This window comes from Drosophila rhopaloa, unplaced genomic scaffold (genome assembly GCF_018152115.1).
Source record: "Drosophila rhopaloa isolate 14029-0021.01 unplaced genomic scaffold, ASM1815211v1 contig_155, whole genome shotgun sequence".
Lineage (NCBI taxonomy): Eukaryota > Metazoa > Arthropoda > Insecta > Diptera > Drosophilidae > Drosophila > Drosophila rhopaloa.
Window position 1 is genome coordinate 10,697,512 of NW_025335034.1, and position 21,801 is coordinate 10,719,312.

Sequence of the window (21,801 nt, forward strand, 5' to 3'; positions counted from 1 at the left end):
GACCCATACGTCCTGGGGAATTATCACCGCAAGGCTCTTTAAAAAAAAGGCGTTTAAGGGAAACAGCCAACCCTTAACAACTATTAAATATTTTTTCAAAAATTTTTGCATAAACATTGTCAACAATCTAAACTTTCAGAAAATATAATCATTCATTTAATAAAAACAATAGTTACATACATAAAAAATTCAAACTTTCCTATTTTTTTCGACAAAAAAAGGTATATACCCCCTTAAGTTGTTGCCAACGAGACTGTAATTTATTGGAACAATGACAGTGGGAGAGAGAAAGAGAAGGAAGTGTGTCACATTGTAGAGTAAACTAAAAATGTAAACTCTATTAGTAATTTGGTAATTTTCATCCTTTATCCAATAATTTAAAAACCCCACTGTTACGGGAACCAAAATATTATATACATATGAATTCATTAATAATGTAGAGTAGAGTAATGGATTTGATATCTACATAGAACCAAATCACTATAAAAGCTATGACAATGAAAAATACGTTTTGAGCAAGTGCAGTGGTATACTTGTTACTCTTGCTTATGTTTGTCTTGTGTTTCTGTGATAGCTTATATAAGTTTTGGGATTTAGAAAACTGATACAATTATATAAATTCTATAATCTATTTTAAATAAAACTTGTAGCCTACTTATTATACCCGTTACTCGTAGAGTAAAAGGGTATATTGTATTCGTGCAAAAGTATGTAACAGCTAGAAGGAAGCGTGCCGAGTCGATATAGCCATGTCCGTCTGTCTGTCTGTCTGTCCGTATGAACGCTGAGATCTCGGAAACTATAAAAGCTAGAAGATTGGCATTTTGCATGCAGATTCTAGGAGTTCCTACGCAGCGCAAGTTTGTTTTAAAAAGGTGCCACGCCCCCTTTAACGCTCACAATCGCTTATATACGATTTTAAAAATTTAAATATTTCGGAAAAGTAAAAATGCAGTTTTATTGTGTTTATCAATACCTAATGTAGAAGAAATTTTTCAAATCGGACCATTCGTTAAAAAGTTATGCGTGATCAAAGTTTCTATCTCCATCTCCCTCGCACTCCCTTTACCTGAGTAACGGGTATCTGATAGTCGGGGCACCCGACTATAGCGTTCTCTCTTGTTTTTTTTTGGAATTCTTATGGTCCTTAGTTTTTTAAACACTATAACACATGACAGTGTAGAAATCCATTACATGAATTTAACCTGACATTGACAATGTGCAATTTTTTGTAAATTGTTCATGTCACAACTAAAGTTTTGTCAGATTATATATTAGTCTGTCCGAAATACTCAAAAGTAGATTATAAGTTTAGCTTCTGTGAATCAGGGTAAATTTTAAATGCAAATTTTGTCCTTCAAGGCCACTGTGCAATGTCATCTTGGATGGCTAGTCAGGCGCGTTTGTCATTCAAATTTCTTGCAAGTTTCAGCAAATTCCATACGACATTATAAAGGTCTGTGGTTCATTTTACTTTGGCGACATTTATTTGCGCTATCACCTTTTATGTTTTTTTCTACTTTTAGAACTATTATCAGCTAGTGGAGTTGAGGGAAAAACCGCTTATGTTCGCGTTTGTTCCATTTTGCTAAATTCACAACCATTTTGCTAAATTCACAACCATTTTGCTAAATTCATGCAAATTAACATTGCTTGCAGTGCGTGCAGTGCTAATTGCCATTTTACCTGTCCGTTTTTATACCCTTGCAAGAGAGTATTATAATTTCAGTCAAAAGTTTGCAACGCAGTGACCCTATAAAGTATATATATTCTTAATCATCATCACCAGGAGAGTCGATCTAGCCATGTCCGTTTGTCCGTCCGTCCGTTTCTACGCAAACTAGTCCCTCAGTTTTAAAGCTGTATGCTTGAAACTTTCCCAAAAGTTGACTTTTTATTGCAGGTATTTTTATTGTCGGAACAAGCCAGATATGGCGACTGTATCATGCGCTGCCATAGAAAAATCCGAAAAAAATTTTTTTTTTTAATTATAACTTTGTAAATATTATGGAATTAAGTTAAAATCGGACAACAACATCATATAGCTGCCAAAGAAACGATGGCAAAATGCAGTGCAAAGTCGACACAGCTACATTGATTTTAGTAATATAGGCATAGAAATCGAAATGTAGTCGATTTGCAATAACTGCAAGGGTACATACTTTGCTTTCCTGTCTATTTCTACGCAAACTAGTCTCTCAGTTTTAAAGATATCGAATTGAAACTTTGCACACACTCTTCTTTCCTTTGCACGCAGTATATAAGTCGGAACGGCCGGGATCGGCCGACTATATTCTATAACTACCATACAACTGTTTGATCGGAAATGCCATAACTTTGGTGTTTGTAAAGTTAAGAAGTTGGGATTTTCTATGGGTTTTATTTTTGGCCAATCAATCGACCTACCAAATTCCATAAGGATCGGCCGACTATATCCTATAGCCGCCATATAACTGAACGATCGGAAATGCCATAACTTTGGTGTTTGTTAAGTTAGGAAGTTGGGATTTTCTATGGGTTTTATTTTTGGCCAATTAATCCGACCTACCAAATTGATTTTTTATGAGTATTAAGAATACATCATATGAATAGTTTTGGAGAATATAATTTACAGAATATTCTGCAAGGGTATATCAACTTCGGATCCGCCCGAAGTTAGCTTTTCTTTCTTGTTTTTCTTCTTTTTACCCTGATTTGAGCTTTTTAATTTGTTGTTATTGTCCTCCATTCATGCTCACTTGTTTGCGAATGGGGCCAGAATTTCCCCAATGAACTTTAAGTCGGGATTGTGCAACAAGAGTAGGCACACAGAAAACAAGTGAATAAAAACTATTAATTATCATAACTCTAAAATATTTGCAAAACAGGATTGTCATTATAAAAAAAAGATCTAAAATCTGATGAAAACCTTTTTTATGTGTTTTAAATACCTATGTATGAAAAATATGTACAAGATTTCCTTTCAGTGTTTAGACTGTAGACTGGCCGTGGCTTGTATTTCGCCAAAAGCGGTTGAAGCCGGTCGCGGCAATAACGTTATTTTCTTCTTTACCCGATGGTTTTTCTTGTTTCTACATTTTGTCTTCTTTTTCGTTTGTTGCCTTTGCTTTCTCATTCTTCCACACATATTGATTGTTCAATATTTTATGCCGAGTTTATTGACATTTTGTGCGCGAACTTATACGAGTCTTCTTCTTGGATTCAGAAATAGTTTCGGCATGCTTTAGATCATTCCCCCTTGTCCCTTCTCCTTAAGCCTAGTATCCACTTCGACGTAAACCGTACGCCAGTCATGAGAGAGAGCGAGAGGCAAACAGCTGGCGTTCACTTTTCGTCGGGCCTTTTTTTCACTTCGGTCTCCTGATCGACGAAAAAAATACCAGAAAATTGCATAGCGTTGCCAGTCTGCGGAAATGAACTTTGGGTGAACCCTAGCGGAAAGATTAAAAAATTTAATCTTTTGGCGTGCGCTTCTCACTGAACATTATAAGAAATGGAGGGAAAAACTCAAAAAACTCACAAAAGTCGATTGCAGGTGTTTACATGTGAGGACAAAATAACATTAATACTATCTGGGGTGCCTCTTGTCAGAGCAAAATGTTTTTTAGGTCCAGAATGTACGAAAAAACACAATAAAAGTGCAGCTATGAACTTTAAATTAGCAAATAATTATCATAAAATTAAAAAAAAAACAACTGTTAAATTTAAATTGTATTGTTTTTTAACTTCTTTGTACAGCGGCAGACTTGTCTTGCCAAAGCAGTTGATACTATCTTTTAAAGGCTCTTTCCCGCAAATACGATATTTGAATTTTAACTGCTTGTCAACAAACCCAGCTGACTGACAGTACGACCGTAGCACGCTTAAATCCGATGAACTCTCGAAATTTTGGTCACACTGGAAAGATTAAAGTTTTTACGCTAGCATACTCGTTTGTCGATCTGGATACTAGGCTTAACAGTTGAATCCGGTTCGTTTGAACTTAGCATTTTTTGTTTATCCATTTTAGATTTTTTTCCTAAGTAAGGTTTGAGGTTTCTGTTTATCGTATGGTTTTATGTGGCTTGGCTGCATATTATACGTTTCTATAAAAAATCAACAATGTTAAATGTTTTAACTCGTTCAAATCCTAAACCCTTTTTCCCAGTCAATCTTTTTTCCAATTTTTTTCAGAAGGGGTACACTTATATTTTTTGATTTTAAAGCCTAGTATCCACTTCGACGTAAACCGTACGCCAGTCATGAGAGAGAGCGAGAGGCAAATAGCTGGCGTTCACTTTTCGTCGGGCCTTTTTTTCACGTCGGTCTCCTGATCGACGAAAAAAATACCAGAAAATTCCATAGCGTTGCCAGTCTGCGGAAAATAACTTTGGGTGAACCCTAGCGGAAAAGATTAAAAAATTTAATCTTTTGGCGTGCGCTTCTCAGTGAACATTATAAGAAATGGAGGGAAAAACTCAAAAAACTCACAAAAGTCGATTGCAGGTGTTTACATGTGAGGACAAAATAACATTAATACTATCTGGGGTGCCTCTTGTCAGAGCAAAATGTTTTTTAGGTCCAGAATGTACATTTAACACAACAAAAGTGCAGCTATGAACTTTTAATTAGCAAATAATTATCAGTAAATTAAAAAAAACAACTGTTAAATTTAAATTGTATTGTTTTTTAATTTCTTTGTACACCGGCAGACTTGTCTTGCCAAGGTATTTGATAATATCTTTTAAAGGCTCTTTCCCGCAAATGCGATATTTGAATTTTAACTGCTTGTCAACAAACCCAGCTGATTGACAGTACGACCGTAGCACGCTTAAGTCCGATGAACTCTCGAAATTTTGGTCACACTGGAAAGATTAAAGTTTTTACGCTAGCATACTCGTTTGTCGATCTGGATACTAGGCTTAAAAACAGAAGAAATCAGGATGTGTTTTTATACCCTCCGTCCGACTGTCCGCCCGACCGTCTGTCCGTTTCTACGGTAACTATTCTCTCAGTTTTAAAGCTATCTTGCTGGAAGTATATATGTATGTCGGAACGAGCCCGATCGGGCGACTATATCATATAGCTCCCATAGGAACAATCGAAAAAAAAATTCCATAAAATTATAACTTTTTTGTTTTTAATTTTTTTTTGTTCTTTGGGATTTGGTAATTATAAAATATTATGGAATTACGGTTTTAATTAAATTAAAATCGGACAACAATATTATAAAGCTGTCATAGAAACGATGACAAAATGCAGCGCGAAGTCGACACAGCTTCATTGTTTTTAGTAATATAGGCATAGAAATCGAAATGTAGTCCTTCGGCTTGCCGAAGTTAGCTTCCTTTTTTGTTAAATTACATTTTTGTAATGCTTTGATGTTTGCTTCTACGATTTTTTAATTAATATTTGTCATTTTATTAATCAAGCAGTGTTATTTTAGTTTTCTTAGAAATCTCTAAAGTTTTAAAGTTCTCGCAGGGGGTGTTATAATTTCAGTAAAAAGTTTGCATCTCAGTGACTGAGACGTTTCCGATCCTTTATTTTTGATCAACATCACCAGGAGAGTCGATCTAGCCATGACAATTGGGAAAAAAGGAAATAAAATTATAACTTCGTTGTTTCTTATGTTTATGTTTATTATGTGTCCTTGTGAAGTATCGATATGAGATTTATACGACACTCCCTTACAAATTACAAAAAAATCTAAGAATTATGGTTAAACTGCTGTGTTTACTGTAGAGAAATGTTCATTATTCGCGGTTTGTTATCAAATTTCTAGTTGGGGTTGGAATAAATAGCCGTCGCAGAGTCTGTTTGGTTATTTACCTGTTTCCCTATCAGCTATCTCTTTTTTCATCTCTCTTTTTCTATAGTCGTGAAACTGTTTTATTTCGCCATTGCCTTTCGTTTCGCGTTTATTTGCATTTTCACATACATATGTACATATGTACATTCGTTCGTTCGCTAGTCGGTTTGCGCATTTTAATTTGTTGTTTCGCCCGACTGGAACAAATGAAAGACGGATCAAAAGTGTAATGTGCCAAATGCATAAAATATTGAGAAAGCAGGTCAAACTAGCTATAAATAATCGCCAATAAAGATCGCACATAAAAATGTAACCTTATCTATTCTTTGTTTGTTCTTTTGCAGATGTGAAGAATCCTTAGGTGCTAATTTAGTTGATAAGAAAAAAAAAACAACAGAAGTAACGATAAACAGGCAGTACAATAAGTCAACCGATCAAGAGCTGGGAATTCCGACTGGGTGGCAACTCTTCGAAGACAGTACTTAAAAGTATGCTACAAAATAATGCCAGCGATTGCCGACTGAGGCGAAATTAACAGAATCAACCGCATATGTATATATATGTATATATATACAATATACATATATATATTTATATAGACAGACATAGAGGAAAAGAGAGAGAGTGCGGCGCAGAGTCGCATAAGAATCAGGGGAGGAATCGGCAGCGAAATGTCGAAGTTCTTTGTGAATGTTGCCCCCATCAACAACAGCAACAGCAGCAACAACACCGCTAGCAACACCCAGCGACACCAGCAACACTATGGCGCGGGCGGGGCAACTGGCCACACAATGGTCGCCCGCAGACTTAACTACGACCTGCTCGGCGGCACTACCAACATCAACAACAATATTGTGATTAAGAACGAAGCCATCGATTTAGAATATGATCACGGTTTGAGCAGCAGCGACAGTAACAGCAATAGCAACAGCAACAGCAACAGCGGCGTGGCAGCACATCTGCGGGATCATGTCTACATCAGTCTGGATAAGAAGCACGACACGGCGGGAGTGGCGACAGCAGCGACGGCAACGGCGGGCCATGCTCAGCAGCAATTGCAGCAGCATCACCAAAATCATCAGCTGCGCAAGGCGACCGGCAAGTCCAACGATATCACAAACTATTACAAGGTGGGTTGCAGTTTTTGTTTAAAACTATGTGGAAAATATGAAATCAAAAGCGTTTTAGTTTTTCCTTGATGATAAGGAAAAGTACCTTTTTGACTGAATAATTGTTAACCTTCTTCAACTTAGGTTAAACGCCGGCCTCACGCCGTTAATGACGAGATTCACCCGAAGAAACAGGCTAAGCAGAGCGCGCACCACCATACGGTAATCTACCAAAAGCATGTGGCCAGCAGCACGCCCCAGCAGCTGCGACACAGCCAACACCAGGTGCACCACGAAGTGGGGACTGACCTGGACGAGGATGTTGTGGAGCGGGTGTCCAAGCCGGCATCGCATCATTCCTTTGTCCTGTCGACGCCGCTTGCCGCTTCAATGGCTAGTTCCTCGAGCGGCGACCGCAATCGGGCTGATACCTCGCTGGGGATACTGACGAAAAAGTTTGTGGACATGCTGCAAGAGTCACCAGATGGCGTGGTGGACCTGAACGAGGCCTCCAATCGGTTGCACGTTCAAAAGCGACGCATCTATGACATCACCAATGTCCTTGAAGGCATAAACATTCTGGAAAAGAAGTCGAAGAACAACATTCAGTGGCGTTGCGGACAGTCGATGGTCAGCCAGGAGCGATCGCAACGTATCGAGGCGGAATCGGAAAGGCTGGAGCAACTGGAGAACGAACTCAACATGGCTATCGACCAGATGCGCGGAAACCTTACCGAGATCTCGAATGAGGTGGAAAATGCCGGTGGCATGGCCTACGTCACACAAAACGACCTGCTTAACGTGGATCTCTTTAAAGATCAGATCGTTATTGTGATTAAGGCGCCGCCCGAGGCCAAGCTGGTGGTGAGTACTAGGTTAAGGGATAATAGAGGGAAAAGAGAATCCAGAATTTCAAGAAAATTAGGTGAATTTTAGGTGATTTTAGAGATAGATTGTTGAGTTGCCCATTTAATGATGATAAAAAGAAAAAAAGACAAATAATTATTCCCGTTAATTAAGTGTTTACAGTATTGGTTGAAAACTATGCAACACGAGTTCTGGATCAGGAGCACTACCGGAATCGATCCTAGCCATAGACGTCTAATTGTTCGCCCGTGGCGACCCTTCTTCCAGAGGGTATAATAATTTCAGTCAAAAGACTGCTACGCAGTGAAGGAGACGTTTCCGACCCTATAAATAATATATATTCTTGATCAGCATTACCAGGAGAGTCGGTCTAGCCATGTCCGTCCGTCTGTCTGTCCATCCGTCCGCCGTCCGTCCGTCCGTCTGTCCGTCCGTCCGTCTGTCCGTCCGTCCGTCTGTTTTTTGTTTTGGTTGCTTGGGATTTGGTTATAAGTTAAATACTATGGAATTACGGTTTTAATTAAATTCAAATCGGACATCTATTTCATATATAAAAAATAAAAATGAAAACAAATTTTATTTTGCTGTTTCCTTTGAGATATAGTAATTATTTACTACAAAATCGGACAATAATGTCATCTAGCTGCAATAGAAACGATGGCAAAATCAAGCGCAAAATCGACATAGCTTCATTGTTTTTAGTGATATAGGCATAGAAATCGAAATGTAGTCGATTTGTAATAACTGCAAGGGTATAATAACTTCGGCTTGCCGAACTTAGCTTCCTCTCTTGTTATACCCTTGCAGAGGGTATTATAATTTTGGTCAAAAGTTTGCAACGCAGTGAAGGAGACATCTCCGACCCTATAAAGTATATAAATTCTTGATCAGGATCACCTCCTGAGTTGATATAAGCATGTCCTTCTGTCCGTCTGTCTGTTTCTCTCAGTTTTAAAGCTATCGAATTGAAATTTTGCACACACCCTTCTTTCCTTTGCACGCAGTATATATACATAGGTCGGAACGGCCGGGATCGGCCGACTATATCCTATAGCCGCCATATAACTGATTGATCGGAAATGCCATAACTTTGGTGTTTGTTAAGTTAGGGAGTTCGGATTTTCTAAGGGTTTTATTATTGGCCAATCAATCCGACCCACCAAATTTCATAAGGATCGGCCGACTATATCCTATAGCTGCCATATAACTGAACGATTGGAAATGCCATAACTTTGGTGTTTTTAAAGTAAGCAAGTTGAGATTTTTTATGAGTATTAAGAATGCATCATATGAATAATTTTGTAGAATATAATTTACAGAGTATTCTGCAAGGGTATATCAATTTCGGCTCCGCCCGAAGTTAGCTTTCCTTTCTTGTCCTTTTTATTTATTTACCGACGGCTCATATCTCTGTCTAAATTGTGCAGTTCCCAAATACCCTTGTCTACGTCAGAGTTTTTTCCTAGCTGTGCCTTGCCTTCTAGTCAGCTGTGCTTCCTCTTATTGTCTGCATGCCATTAAACGTGGCACTTATTTATAGAAGCCCATCGCAGCGGCAGACATGGTAGCAAAATAGAAAGTCTCGCCGCTCCACCTTGCCATATTCTTATTGATATCAAGTAAATTCATGGCCTCGTCCAACGAAGTTTTCCAATGACCGCTGTCGTTGAGCGGTTTTCCAGATGCCGTACTATTTTTAACTATTTCAATGTTTCCGCTAGCCTTGAAATGTACGAGAGCTTGTACTCAAGAAATTTGAACTAGAAAGCAAAACTGCAGACATCTTGATTTGCAGAATAAAATGCAAGGATTATTATGTGTAGGAATCTTTTAAGCCCTCGGATAACACCAATAGCCGAATCCGAAACAACAATAGAAAAGAGCGAATATAAAAAATAAAAATATAAGAAACCTATGGGGGCGATATTATAAAAAATAAAATATAAGAAACCGATGGGGGGCGCAAAACAGTATAAAAGAAAATATAATTTCTAAAAATACGCGAGCGGCAAAAAAATCCTCAGGCGTGCTTCATTTGTGTTTGTCTCTAGCTGCAGAGCAGTCGCCGACCGCTTAAAAATTTCAACTTAAAAGTTAGTTTGTTTCGCAGTTGCCATTTATCTATATTTAATTGATGTATATTAACTTGCAGTTTGGTTAAAACCTTTTATTTTTTTAATTTTTCAGCTGCCCAACACAAAACTGCCGCGCGAAATTTACGTGAAGGCGGAGAACAGCGGAGAGATCAACGTCTTTCTCTGCCATGACACCTCGCCGGAGAATTCGCCAATTGCGGCTGGCGCGGGCTACATGGGAGCTCCCGGAGCAGGATGCGTTCGAACGGCCACCTCTACTCGACTGCATCCACTGACCAACCAGCGTCTGAACGATCCGCTCTTCAACAATATCGATGCCCTGAGCACCAAAGGTGAGTTAAAGGCCACTGTATTCCGGAGTATCTTATGATATGATACTTGTATTAAATACTAAAAATTAAAAATGAATATAATTGTTATATTTTTTATTATGATCACAAATTAATATTGTTTGATGGAATAAGAAACTATTTATTTTAAAAACAACAACAAAAAACTAGATTTCTATATATACAAAAACCAACCAACCTAAAGCGAATTAAGGCGTAGATTGTATTTAATACTTTTTGTAACTCTTGGATTTAATAATAAAAGACAATTACCTTCCTGCCCACTCTGGAATAATTTACTAATGATTTTATCTTTAATTGCAGTTCCGATGTCCTACCGCTCGGCCCGTAACCTCAGCAAATCGATCGAGGAAGCCGCCAAGCAGTCCCATCCTGAATATAATAACATTTGTGATATTGCGATGGCCCAGCCTCATCATCTGAACCAGCAGCAGCAGCAACAAATGCTGCAGCAGCCGGAGGAGGACGATGTGGACACGGAGCTGAGTCAGCTGGTGCCGACACTGACGAATCCGGTGGTCCGTAGCCATCAGTTCCAGCAGCAGCACCATCAGACTTCCATCCAGGAGCTGTTCAGCAGCTTAACAGAATCCTCGCCTCCCACGCCCACAAAGCGACGTCGGGCGGCAGCAGCCGCAGCAATTGCCGCAGGCAGCGGAACAGCAACAGCAGCAACCACTACGCTTAATAGTCATAACAACAGTAACAGCAACCACAGCAATCATAGCAGCCACAACAGCAGCAACTCCCAACCACCCACATTAGGCTACAGCAGTACACAGCGACGCAGCGATGTGCCCATGTATAATTGTGCAATGGAAGAAGCAACCACAACATCTGTAGCAGCAGCTGCAACATCGCGAGCGGCAACAGTAACGCAATCATCGGCGATAAGCTCGCTGCAGATGCAATTCGCTGCCGTGCCGGATAGCAACAACAGCATCAGCAGCGGGGACGGCGGCTATGGCAGCATCGCTGGCGCTGGCGCCAATGCAGATCCCCTTCAACCATTCAGCCATAGTCGCCACAGCCTGCCGCCCAGCGGTGATGACTGCGATGGTGGCCTCGATGCTCTCTTCAGCGACATTGGCGCGGACGCGGACTGTAAGTATTTGTGACCACCTTAAGTTGTCCTCCCCTCCCAGCGGTTAAAATAATAGTTGCAGGTTTTATAAATAATTTAATAATTCTTAAACTTGTATTTTAATATTTATTATAACTTTTGCCAATGGATGTCCCTGAAATGTCTTGTTATTCCCGTCTCTTTGAAAAATGTCTGCAAAATACTTCGGTTAGACAGAAGTTTCCGTTTTTTTAAACAATTTCAATAATAAAAAATGTATTATTACGATAAATGTAATTTACAATTGTATATCAATGTACAATTTCTTTTAAATCTATTATTTTGACCCCAACTGCAAATAACAATAATTCTGATCGTGCTTGCTTTCGCCCGCCGCCATAAATCCATAATCATTTCGCAAAAGTTTCTTTGTCGTCGGTATGTAAATAACCGCAGCTAACCTTTAACTATGGACCTAACAGGGGACTGTACCAATGAGGCGCACTTGTCAAGAACTTTCTCTGTGACCTGCGTGTATCCAAAAGCCGCATCACAGTCTGAGTTCTTGCTGGGTGTGTATTCCTTAAAGCAACATAAAAACAAGGAAACAAAAATTTCTAATATTTTGTTAAGACGTTTTATTTTGTTATTGCCACATTTCGGCCAACGAGAATCAGTTCAATATTGACATTTTGATTTTATTTTTTCCTATTCTGGGTTTTTATCATGGGCCCACAGAAATCCCTAGTGAATTGGGAATCCCCGTTATCCTGACCACAGTTTAAAACAGAAAGGCAGTTATTTAATAAATTTTATTTGTTCGTCAGATAAATAAGAAATACTTGCCATTTTTGAATTCCCAATAAATAAAAAAAAATCCCAAGAGTCACAAATTTAATTATATCTTGTACTTGTAAAAAATATTCAGTCAATAGTTTAGGGTACAGCCCATATCTCATCAGACCAATTTAAACCTCTATTCTGTGGCAACGCAATTTGGAATTAAAATACAATTTGGAGAGGATGTGATTTCTGTGACCCCTATATATAAATAAAAATCGAAGAATTTAAAAAAAACTACTGTAAATTTATTTAAAAACTAATATAATGTAAAAATCATGCAAAACATTAACTCATTCATTGTGCTCACATTAACATACTAACCATTTATTAACAATATAATTTGACAATGTAATAATTATTTTAGTGCATAAATGTATATATATCGACATACAACCCGTCGCCTCGTCAGCAATCGTCCTCGTGTCAAATTCATTTTGGAACTGAATTCTCGTGGGTCTGCACTGACAACACTGACCGCTCCAGGGCCAATTGTTCATTTTGAAATTGAAATTCTGTAGCACCATGAGATTCAGCTCTGGCGTGAATTTCAAACATGCATCCACAACATCTCTCGCTCTATCAGCTCTCTCTTCCTCCTCTATGTTTGTTCACGGCTTTCGACCATAATCCAATGTAAAACATTTAACAGTCTTATGCTGAAAAACTCAATGAAATGTTGTGTGAAAACCAAATAACGTGTGTCATTTTTATTTACAGACTTCAGTAACGATATTGCTTTTGTGTCTATCAATCCGCCGGACGACATTGACTATCCTTATGCGCTGAACGCCAACGAGGGCATCGATCGCTTGTTCGGCTTTAGTTCGGATGGCTATGGACCCTAAGAAGAGACGTCCATCAAACACACTCACACACGCATATATCTACAACAATTGGGATTCGGGGGGTGTTTATAATTTTAAATTATATACAAATGGCAAAAACAAAAAAAATCAAACAAAAAAAGCAAATTAAAAATATTTAATTTATTTGTATGCAAAACCCACAAAAGAAAAATCCAAAAGTAAAACACAAAAAGCGAATCAGCAAACTTAATGAAACTAAGTTGTGTGTAAAGTTTTAAGCTTAAAATTATATACATTTAAAATTTATAACCCAATCTAATTTAAGAGAAACAAAACAAAAACCCAAAATCTAATTTACGAAAACTCACCCTCTCGAGAGACAAAGAGAGTTTTGCAAAAAAAGGCACATTTTTTTAAAAATTTCAATTTTAGCCTTATAATAAAACAAAAGAGAAGCAAAAGCAGAATCAGGAATATGATGGTTAAAACACACAAAAAGCGAATTCTTCCTTCCTATCAAACAACTTATTTTGGCTTCAACTGTCTGTAAATTAGTAATTAAAGTACCAACACACACAAATAAATTTTAATTAGAAAAACATAAAATTAAACCAATAAAAAAAAAATCAATTTCAAATTGTAAAAAAAAAGATTGAAGACGTTTTAAATTTAAACGGAGCAGCAGAAGAAGAGAAGAAAGCACAAGAACTGGGCCCCCGACCTTAATCCTCAAATTTTTCCCTCATATCCATTTTCTTCCTGTTTTAGTTACGCATGCAACCAAAACTTCTTCTGCCATTCTGTGAATTTGCTTGAATTAATTGATTGATTTTTAATTACTATTATTAAAGCTATAACTATGTATAATAATTTGTTATTGTTATAAAATTTAAACTATAAACACACACACATGGGCCCAATAGCAGTTTATTCTAGAAGCCAAATCATCCCACAAAACAAACAACCAACAACTTAACAGAGTCAACTACAAGTACATACATAATTATTTAAACTTTCGCCTAGAAGTTAAATATTTAGCTAAACAATAAATGCAGCAAACAAAAGCAAATCATTAACTTGTATAAAATCAACAAATAAAAGAAGGAGAACCGCAAACTTCTGAAACCTTTCAATAATTGTACGTTTAATTTTTGTAAGAGAAAACACATTTTGTTAGATACTTTTCGTTCTTTTAACAACAAACACATGAAAAAAATAAATATTAGAAAAACAAAGACAAATTTAAAGAAACAAAAAAGTTTTGAAACTAAATTTCTATTGTTTTAATGTAGTCTCAAACTGCCATATATTGGGGTATCAAAGTATTACCTAAATAATACTCGAGATATTGGTCACTTCTGAATCTAGATTGAACAAGCCTTCATCTACCAACAAGGCCGTCATAATTTTGCGTTGCCGATTTGGGTTCGAAACGTTTTAACTTAAAGGCTAGTACTCAGATCGAGGAAATCAGTTCGTCAGTTATGCGAGAGAGCGAGAGACAAACCAGCTGCCAAACACTTTTCGTCAGGACTTATTTCCAACCCGGTACTCAGATCGACGAAAAAAATACAAAAAAACTTGCTGAAATGAGCTTTGGGGGAACGCTGGTCAGGCCCTAGCGAGAAGAATAAACAAGAGAGAACGCTATAGTCGAGTGCCTCGACTATTAGATACCCGTTACTCAGCTAAACAACTTAATATAATATTAAGTATTAAATAATATATAAATGTTTGCACAACACGAGTAACGGGTATAGCGAATAGCTTTCTTTGAAAGGAGTTATCTTTGCCGGGCAATTGCAACTGTGTACAATGTAAATACATACATATGTATATGCTTACATACATACACACATACGCCATTGTTTGAATCAGACCTAACTTAATTTGATTTGCATAGTTCTTGGGATATAGTTCGGTATTGACAAATGAAAACCATCGCAGTTTCCTTTAATATAAATCCTTATCGAGAATTAACGTTGACTCTGTTGAGCACCCTGGCCAGCTGTTCCAAAGTCATCCGTTAGATGGCGCTATTGTATTGCGCCATCTACCCCAAGACATTGGTACCACGGGCCATGAAAGGCGGAAATGTAGGCGTTAGCCAGGCTTAAGCGTTTAATGGGTTTTTGGGCGTTAGAGTGGGCGTGGCAAACTTTTATTAGGCCAATCGATAGGTATTGACGAAACAAATACATATTAATTAAAATTTTCATAATATGATCAAAACTGTGGCCACAGCTTGTGGCTTGTGGGCGTCAGAGGGGGCGTGGCACCATTTTGAAACAAACTTGCGCTGCGTAGGAACTCCTAAAATCTACATGCAAAATGCCAATCTTCTAGCTTTTATAGTTTCCGAGATCTCAGCGTTCATACGGACAGACAGACAGACGGACAGACGGACATGGCTAGATCGACTCGGCTAGTGATCCTGGACAAGAATATATATATACTTTAAGGGTCGGAAACGCTTCCTCCTACCTGTTACATACTTTTGCACGAATACAATATACCCTTTTAATCTACGAGTAACGGGTATAAAAATGTAGTTATTAACAGACATGCCACTGTTGTCAGAGCATAGTGTTTCTTATGTGACAGTACGACGCAATACTGAGTTCGCTGGCGAACTCGTTTTTTGATCTGAGTACTAGAATTAAAAACTTTAAATAAAACGAAAATGTTGAGTACAAAGGACGCAAACGTGAAATTTGCTTTCGGCATGACGACATGTATTGTGGCAAAAGAGAAGGCGAATGCCTTGCATAAATATTTTGATGCGGAAGAGCCCAGCATATACAAAGTGCTGTGCTGGCCGACTTATGACCCTGCTGACGAGGTCGCCCCCAGGACTTCAGCTAAACCTAAGCAGAATACCTAAAAGAATATTTGAATGGCAGTGCTGGATATTGTCAAGTATATTGGCAAGGCAAGTCTGGCTGTTTAGTAGGAAATTTAACAAGAAAGGAAAGCTAACTTCGGGCGGAGCCGAAGTTGAAATACCCTTGCAGAATATTCTGTAAATTATATTCTTCAAAATTATTCATATGATGCATTCTTAATACTCATAAAAAATCCCAACTTCCTAACTTTAAAAACAACAAAGTTATGGCATTTCCAATCGTTCAGTTATATGGCAGCTATAGGATATAGTCGGCCGATCCTTATGAAATTTGATAGGTCGGATTGATTGGCCAAAAATAAAATCCATAGAAAATCCCAACTTCCTAACTTTACAAACACCAAAGTTATGGCATTTCCGATCAATCAGTTATATGGTAGGTCGGATTGATTAGCCAAATATAGAACCCATAGAAAATCCCAACTTTCTAACTTTACAAACACCAAAGTTATGGCATTTCCGATCAATCAGTTATATGGCAGCTATAGGATATAGTCGGCCGATCCTTATGAAATTTGGTAGGTCGGATTGAAAATAGAAAATCCCATAGAAAATCCCAACTTCCTAACTTTACAAACACGAAAGTTATGGCATTTCCGATCAATCAGTTATATGGCAGCTATAGGATATAGTCGGCCGATCCCGGCCGTTCCGACTTATATACTGCGTGCAAAGGAAAGAAGGGTGTGTGCAAAGTTTCAATCCGATAGCTTTAAAACTGAGAGACTAGTTTGCGTAGAAACAGACAGACGGACAGACGGACAGACGGACAGACGGACAGACGGACATGGCTATATCAACTCAGGAGGTGATCCTGATCAAGAATATATATACTTTATAGGGTCGGAGATGTCTCCTTCACTGCGTTGCACACTTTTGACCAAAATTATAATACCCTCTGCAAGGGTATAACAAGAGAGAACGCTATAGTCGGGTGCCCCGACTATCAGATACCCGTTACTCAGGTAAAGGGAGTGCGAGGGAGATGGAGATGGAGATAGAAACTTTGATCACGCATAACTTTTTAACGAATGGTCCGATTTGAAAAATTTTTTCTACATTTCGATAGGTATTGATAAACACAATAAAATTGCATTTTTACTTTTCCGAAATATTTAAATTTTTAAAATCGTATATAAGCGATTGTGGGCGTTAAAGGGGGCGTGGCACCTTTTTGAAACAAACTTGCGCTGCGTAGGAACTCCTAGAATCTGCATGCAAAATGCCAATCTTCTAGCTTTTATAGTTTCCGAGATCTCAGCGTTCATACGGACAGACAGACAGACGGACAGACAGACGGACAGACAGACGGACAGACAGACGGACAGACAGACGGACAGACAGACGGACAGACAGACGGACAGACAGACGGACAGACAGACGGACAGACAGACGGACAGACAGACGGACAGACAGACGGACAGACAGACGGACAGACGGACAGACGGACATGGCTAGATCGACTCGGCTAGTGATCCTGAACAAGAATATATATACTTTATAGGGTCGGAAACGCTTCCTTCAACCTGTTACATACTTTTGCACGAATACAATATACCCTTTTACTTTACGAGTAACGGGTATAAAAATACAATTTAAATTTCAGAGTTGTTTTTTTAATTTACTGATAATTATTTGCTAATTTGAAGTTAATAGCTGCACTTTTATTATGTCTTTTCGTAAATTTTTGACCTAAGAAACATTTTGCTCTGACAAGAGGCTCCCCAGATAGTTTTAATGTTCTTTTGTTCTCACATGTAAACTCCTGCAATCGACTTTGGCTGGTTTTTTGATTTTTTCTCTCCATTTTTTAAAATGTTCAGTGAGAAGCGCAAAAGATTACATTTTTTATTCTTTTCGCTAGGGTTCACCAAATGTTCATTTCAGCAGACTGGCAACGCTATGAAATTTTCTGGTATTTTTTTCTTCGATGTGAGTACCGACGTGAAAAAAAGGCCCGACAAAAAGTGAACGCCAGCTGTTTGCCTCTCGCTCTCTCTCATGACTGGCGTACGGTTTTCGTCGATCTGAGCACTAGGCTTAAGTGAGGGCCAAGTGTATTTGGCTTTAAGCCGCTGGATTTCAAGTGGTATTTATAGCTGTCCCGCAGCGACTTTCAAGCCAGTTTTCAACTATTCGCTATAAATTAGCAAATAATTATCAGTAAATTTAAAATATTAACTGTAAAATGTACATTGTTTTGCTTTTTAATATATTTGTACAGCGGAGGACTTCTCTTGCCCGCAAACAAGATTATTGAATTTTTACTGATGGTCAACAAACCCAGGTGATTGACAGCACGACCGTAGCACGCTCAATACTGAGGAAAGATTAAAGTTTTTCCGCTAGCGAACTCGTTTTTAGACACTCATACCAAAATTAACCCTAATAACAAGAAATTTGTCATATATTTGTGTTCAATGGGATCATACCATAAATTCTAAGGTAGATTTTTCTAAAATTAAGGGCGTTCTTTTCTAAACCTAAGGCAAAAAGACTTAAAAACAAGAAAAACCTTTCTAAAAAATAGAAAAATATTTCTTAAAAGTAGGGCATGTTACTATACATTTTAGGCTAATTTTTTCTACAAATAAGAAAAATGTATAAAAAAGGTTCCTACATCCTACATTGATGATGTAATTTTTTATTCAGGATTTATGGGCTCTTATGTATATTTATGTATCTGTATATTATATATGATTTAAGCACTTTGCTTTTCGTTCAGAAAAAGTCACAAAAGTGTGTATTAGTGTGAACTCGTTAAGTCGCAACTGTGAAAGTCAAAATATTTAAAATAAATTTTCTAAGATGCTTTTTCATATGACAAATAAATTTTAATTACTTTTCAATAAAAGGTAAAACGGTCTCGACTTATGTGTCAGACTAACCGGTTGTATTTCTTTCAGAGCTCCCGTATAAAAAAAAAAAAAAAAAGTTTGATATAAAATTTTGTTTTTCTGTGTCTTTACGATTTTTTTTTTGACTTTCTTAACAAAACATTTGTCGGCTTTGCCTTCGGTTGGCAGGCCGGCTGCTTGGTAAAATTTCTTTTTCTTTATTTTCTTAGTTCCTTACGCAAGTACAATGTCAGATTCTGGTGTAGTTCCCAAAAAATATGTCTTCCAATTTCAAGCCATCTCGACGAAAGGTTGTCGTGAAACCAATCAGGACTTTCAAGTGGCTAAGCACTCGGTCTTTGCTAAGGACCAAGTCACGCGACCACCAGTCAATACAGACGAAGCTGCTAAGGTAGCTGTTATGAATGCCTCTAGGAATGGCAAGGCGACTTCCTTTGATGCCAATAGGTGCCTCTCTGATACTTCTGATGAATTTGATGATTCCATTTATTCAGACACCTCACCTGTCCCGACTCTGACCATTTTTAGTGGATTAGTAAGAATGTTGCCGATGAAGAACGCTTTACTCAGGTAAATAACATAAGGAAAAGACGTAATCTTGACATACTCGGAGGTAGTAATATAAATAAATCATCGCTACCCTGTTGGCGTCCATAAACGTCCTCAAGCTGCAGCTTCTGGCACGACCATACAATCACATTCTGCATGTCGAGAAGACTCTACCTAGTTAGGAAAGAACAATAGCTTTGCTATTTTGTCTGACGAGCACCTCTAAACTTGGTCATGGATTGTCTGAGCCTGTTAAAGCTAACTTGCATTCGGTCTCCCCACGCAATGCCTCTTCTCAAGCTAAAACCAAGATACGTGATCCCCGTCCTCCACCCTTCCTTTTGAGGGGAATCACTGATTTTAGTCAACTAATTGCCTTACTATCTTCTGTGACCAATGGTTTTCGCCTCAAGACAACTGGAAAATCTTCCTGTAGGGTTACTGTGGATGACGGCAATGTTTACCGTGTAGTCCAGAAGCTTTTCAAGGATATTGGAATTCCTGTCACCACTTTTCAGTTTAAAAATGAACGAGCCTTTCGAGTCGTCATCAAGGGACTTCACGCTTCCACTGAAATAGCCGAAATTACTGCAAAACTTAAAGCTCTGGGACACAACCCTCGGAATTAATTCAACCCCTCTGGTGAAAATGGGAAGGCGAACCGGGATATATTTTTTGTTGAGCTGGAACCAGCTAGAAACAACAAAAATGTATATGATATCCAGATAATTGACTACCAGGTAGTTAAAATGGAACCGCAGCTTCAGAGAAAGGGTCCTTTAAGGTGTTTCCGATGTCAAGAATTTGGACATTCTAAAAATTTTTGCTCACTCTTGCCAAAGTGTGCCAGATGTGCTGGTGACCATGAGACAAAAGACAAGGAGAGGTGCTTGGCCATAAATGAGGAACAACTCAAGTGCATTAACTGTGGTTCTAATCATAGTGCGTCTTCCCGTCGATGTCCTGGCTATTTAGAGGCTATTGAAAGACGTAAGCCCACTGGTTCTGTAGAGCGTAGACCCACTCAAAAACGTACTTTTAAGCATGCCATGCCCCCGGCTCGAAATGCTTGGTCTTTCTGCATCCTCAAGACAGACTTCGCCAACGGCTAATTCACATCCAAGTAAAAAGACCTCCTTGATTGAACAACCTACTCAGGACAGGCTTCTGGAATTTATTAATGAATTAAGGAAGTGACAAGAGGCTGCTGCGATAGCCAATGCGGCTGCAATTGATAAGTTGTTGTTACGCTTTGATCAAATGACGTCAGTAATGACGACCACGCTACAAATACTATAGAGCTTGATTTCTAAGCACGCCAATCTATCAGGGTCAACGCAATGGGATGACTAATTACGGTATAAATATCGTTATTTGGAATGCCAACAACTTAGATGGCAAATCACTCGAGATTGATCACCTCCTCCAGGAACGCAACATTGACATTTTATTGATCTCAGAGACACATTTTACCAGCCGTTCATTCTTCCACATTAATGGATATGCTGTTCACTCTGCCAACCACCCTGGTGCTACTGTCATCATCAAATCCTGTTTAGATTATCACCTAAGTGCCACAATATCGGAGCCTCACCTGCAAGCAGTTGCCATAAGTTTGGTCACTGGGTTTGGCAGAATTTCATTTCATTTCTACTGTCCACCTGGTCACCGCCTTTCTTGGACGACTAAGGAATATCTGCGTCTGTTTGGCTCTGTAGGTAGCCGCTTTCTCATTGGAGGGGATTGGAATGCGCACCACAGTTTCTGGGGGTGCAGGCGATCATGCCCTCGGGGAAACACCCTGATGTCAGTTATTGCTGACTCAAATATGCAGATTTTGGCTACTGGCGGACCCACTAATTTTCCTTGGATCAATGACCACCTCCCGACGGCCATTGATTTTGCTGTGTACAAAGGCATCCCGTGCAACCACCTTACAAACTCAGAGTGCCCGTGACTTTCCTCTGATCATATTCCGCTCCTGATATATTTTTGGGTGGCTGCCTATACGATCGTCACCAAATCCAGGCTTCTTCCCCGGGGCTCGGATCTAAAAAGATTCAGTGCGCAACTTACTGCAAAATCGCTTTTGGATCTATCATCGGACCACTCACCTGTGCTAATAACTCTTCTTCATAGCCCGGAATTAATCGAGCACCCTCGCAGGCTGACGTCGCATAGAACCAACTGGCTGAAGTTCAAAAAGTACGTAAGTTCCCACATTGAACTAACTCCACAGCTCAACATCAAGGAGGACATCGACTGCTATGCCGATGCACTGGAGTCTGTACTCGTCGCAGCAGCCAAAGTCTCAACACCGCAAGGGTGGGATGGGCACACACACCAACATAAAACTAACCTTGAAATCGAACAGCTTGTTCTGGAGAAAAGACGTTTGAGACGTGCTTGGCAAACCAGCAGATCGCCATCCTCAAAACAAAATCTTAAGGAAGCTGGTCGCAGACTTACCAGGGCTCTAAGGCAAGAAGAAGTAAAAGCACAACGCCAGAACATTGTGAAACTTTCACCCACCAGCACTAAGCATCCCTTGTGGAGGGCCCACC

At 38.8% G+C, this 21,801-nt stretch overlaps 1 protein-coding gene across 5 annotated transcripts in view; it reads left to right on the forward strand.

Moving 5' to 3' along the window:
- The window catches only part of LOC108045308 (transcription factor E2f1), a 64,749-nt gene extending 50,552 nt beyond the window's left edge, over window positions 1–14,197 (forward strand). For all 5 annotated transcript variants that reach the window (XM_044457226.1, XM_044457227.1, XM_044457228.1 and 2 more), the window contains 5 exons: window positions 6,136–6,921; window positions 7,045–7,764; window positions 9,955–10,195; window positions 10,517–11,317; window positions 12,837–14,197. In XM_044457226.1, the coding sequence (XP_044313161.1) occupies window positions 6,463–6,921; window positions 7,045–7,764; window positions 9,955–10,195; window positions 10,517–11,317; window positions 12,837–12,964 (2,349 nt within the window). In that variant the 5' untranslated portion in view covers window positions 6,136–6,462 and the 3' untranslated portion in view covers window positions 12,965–14,197. The remainder of the gene's footprint in view (window positions 1–6,135; window positions 6,922–7,044; window positions 7,765–9,954; window positions 10,196–10,516; window positions 11,318–12,836) is intronic.
- Window positions 14,198–21,801: the final 7,604 nt, after the last annotated feature.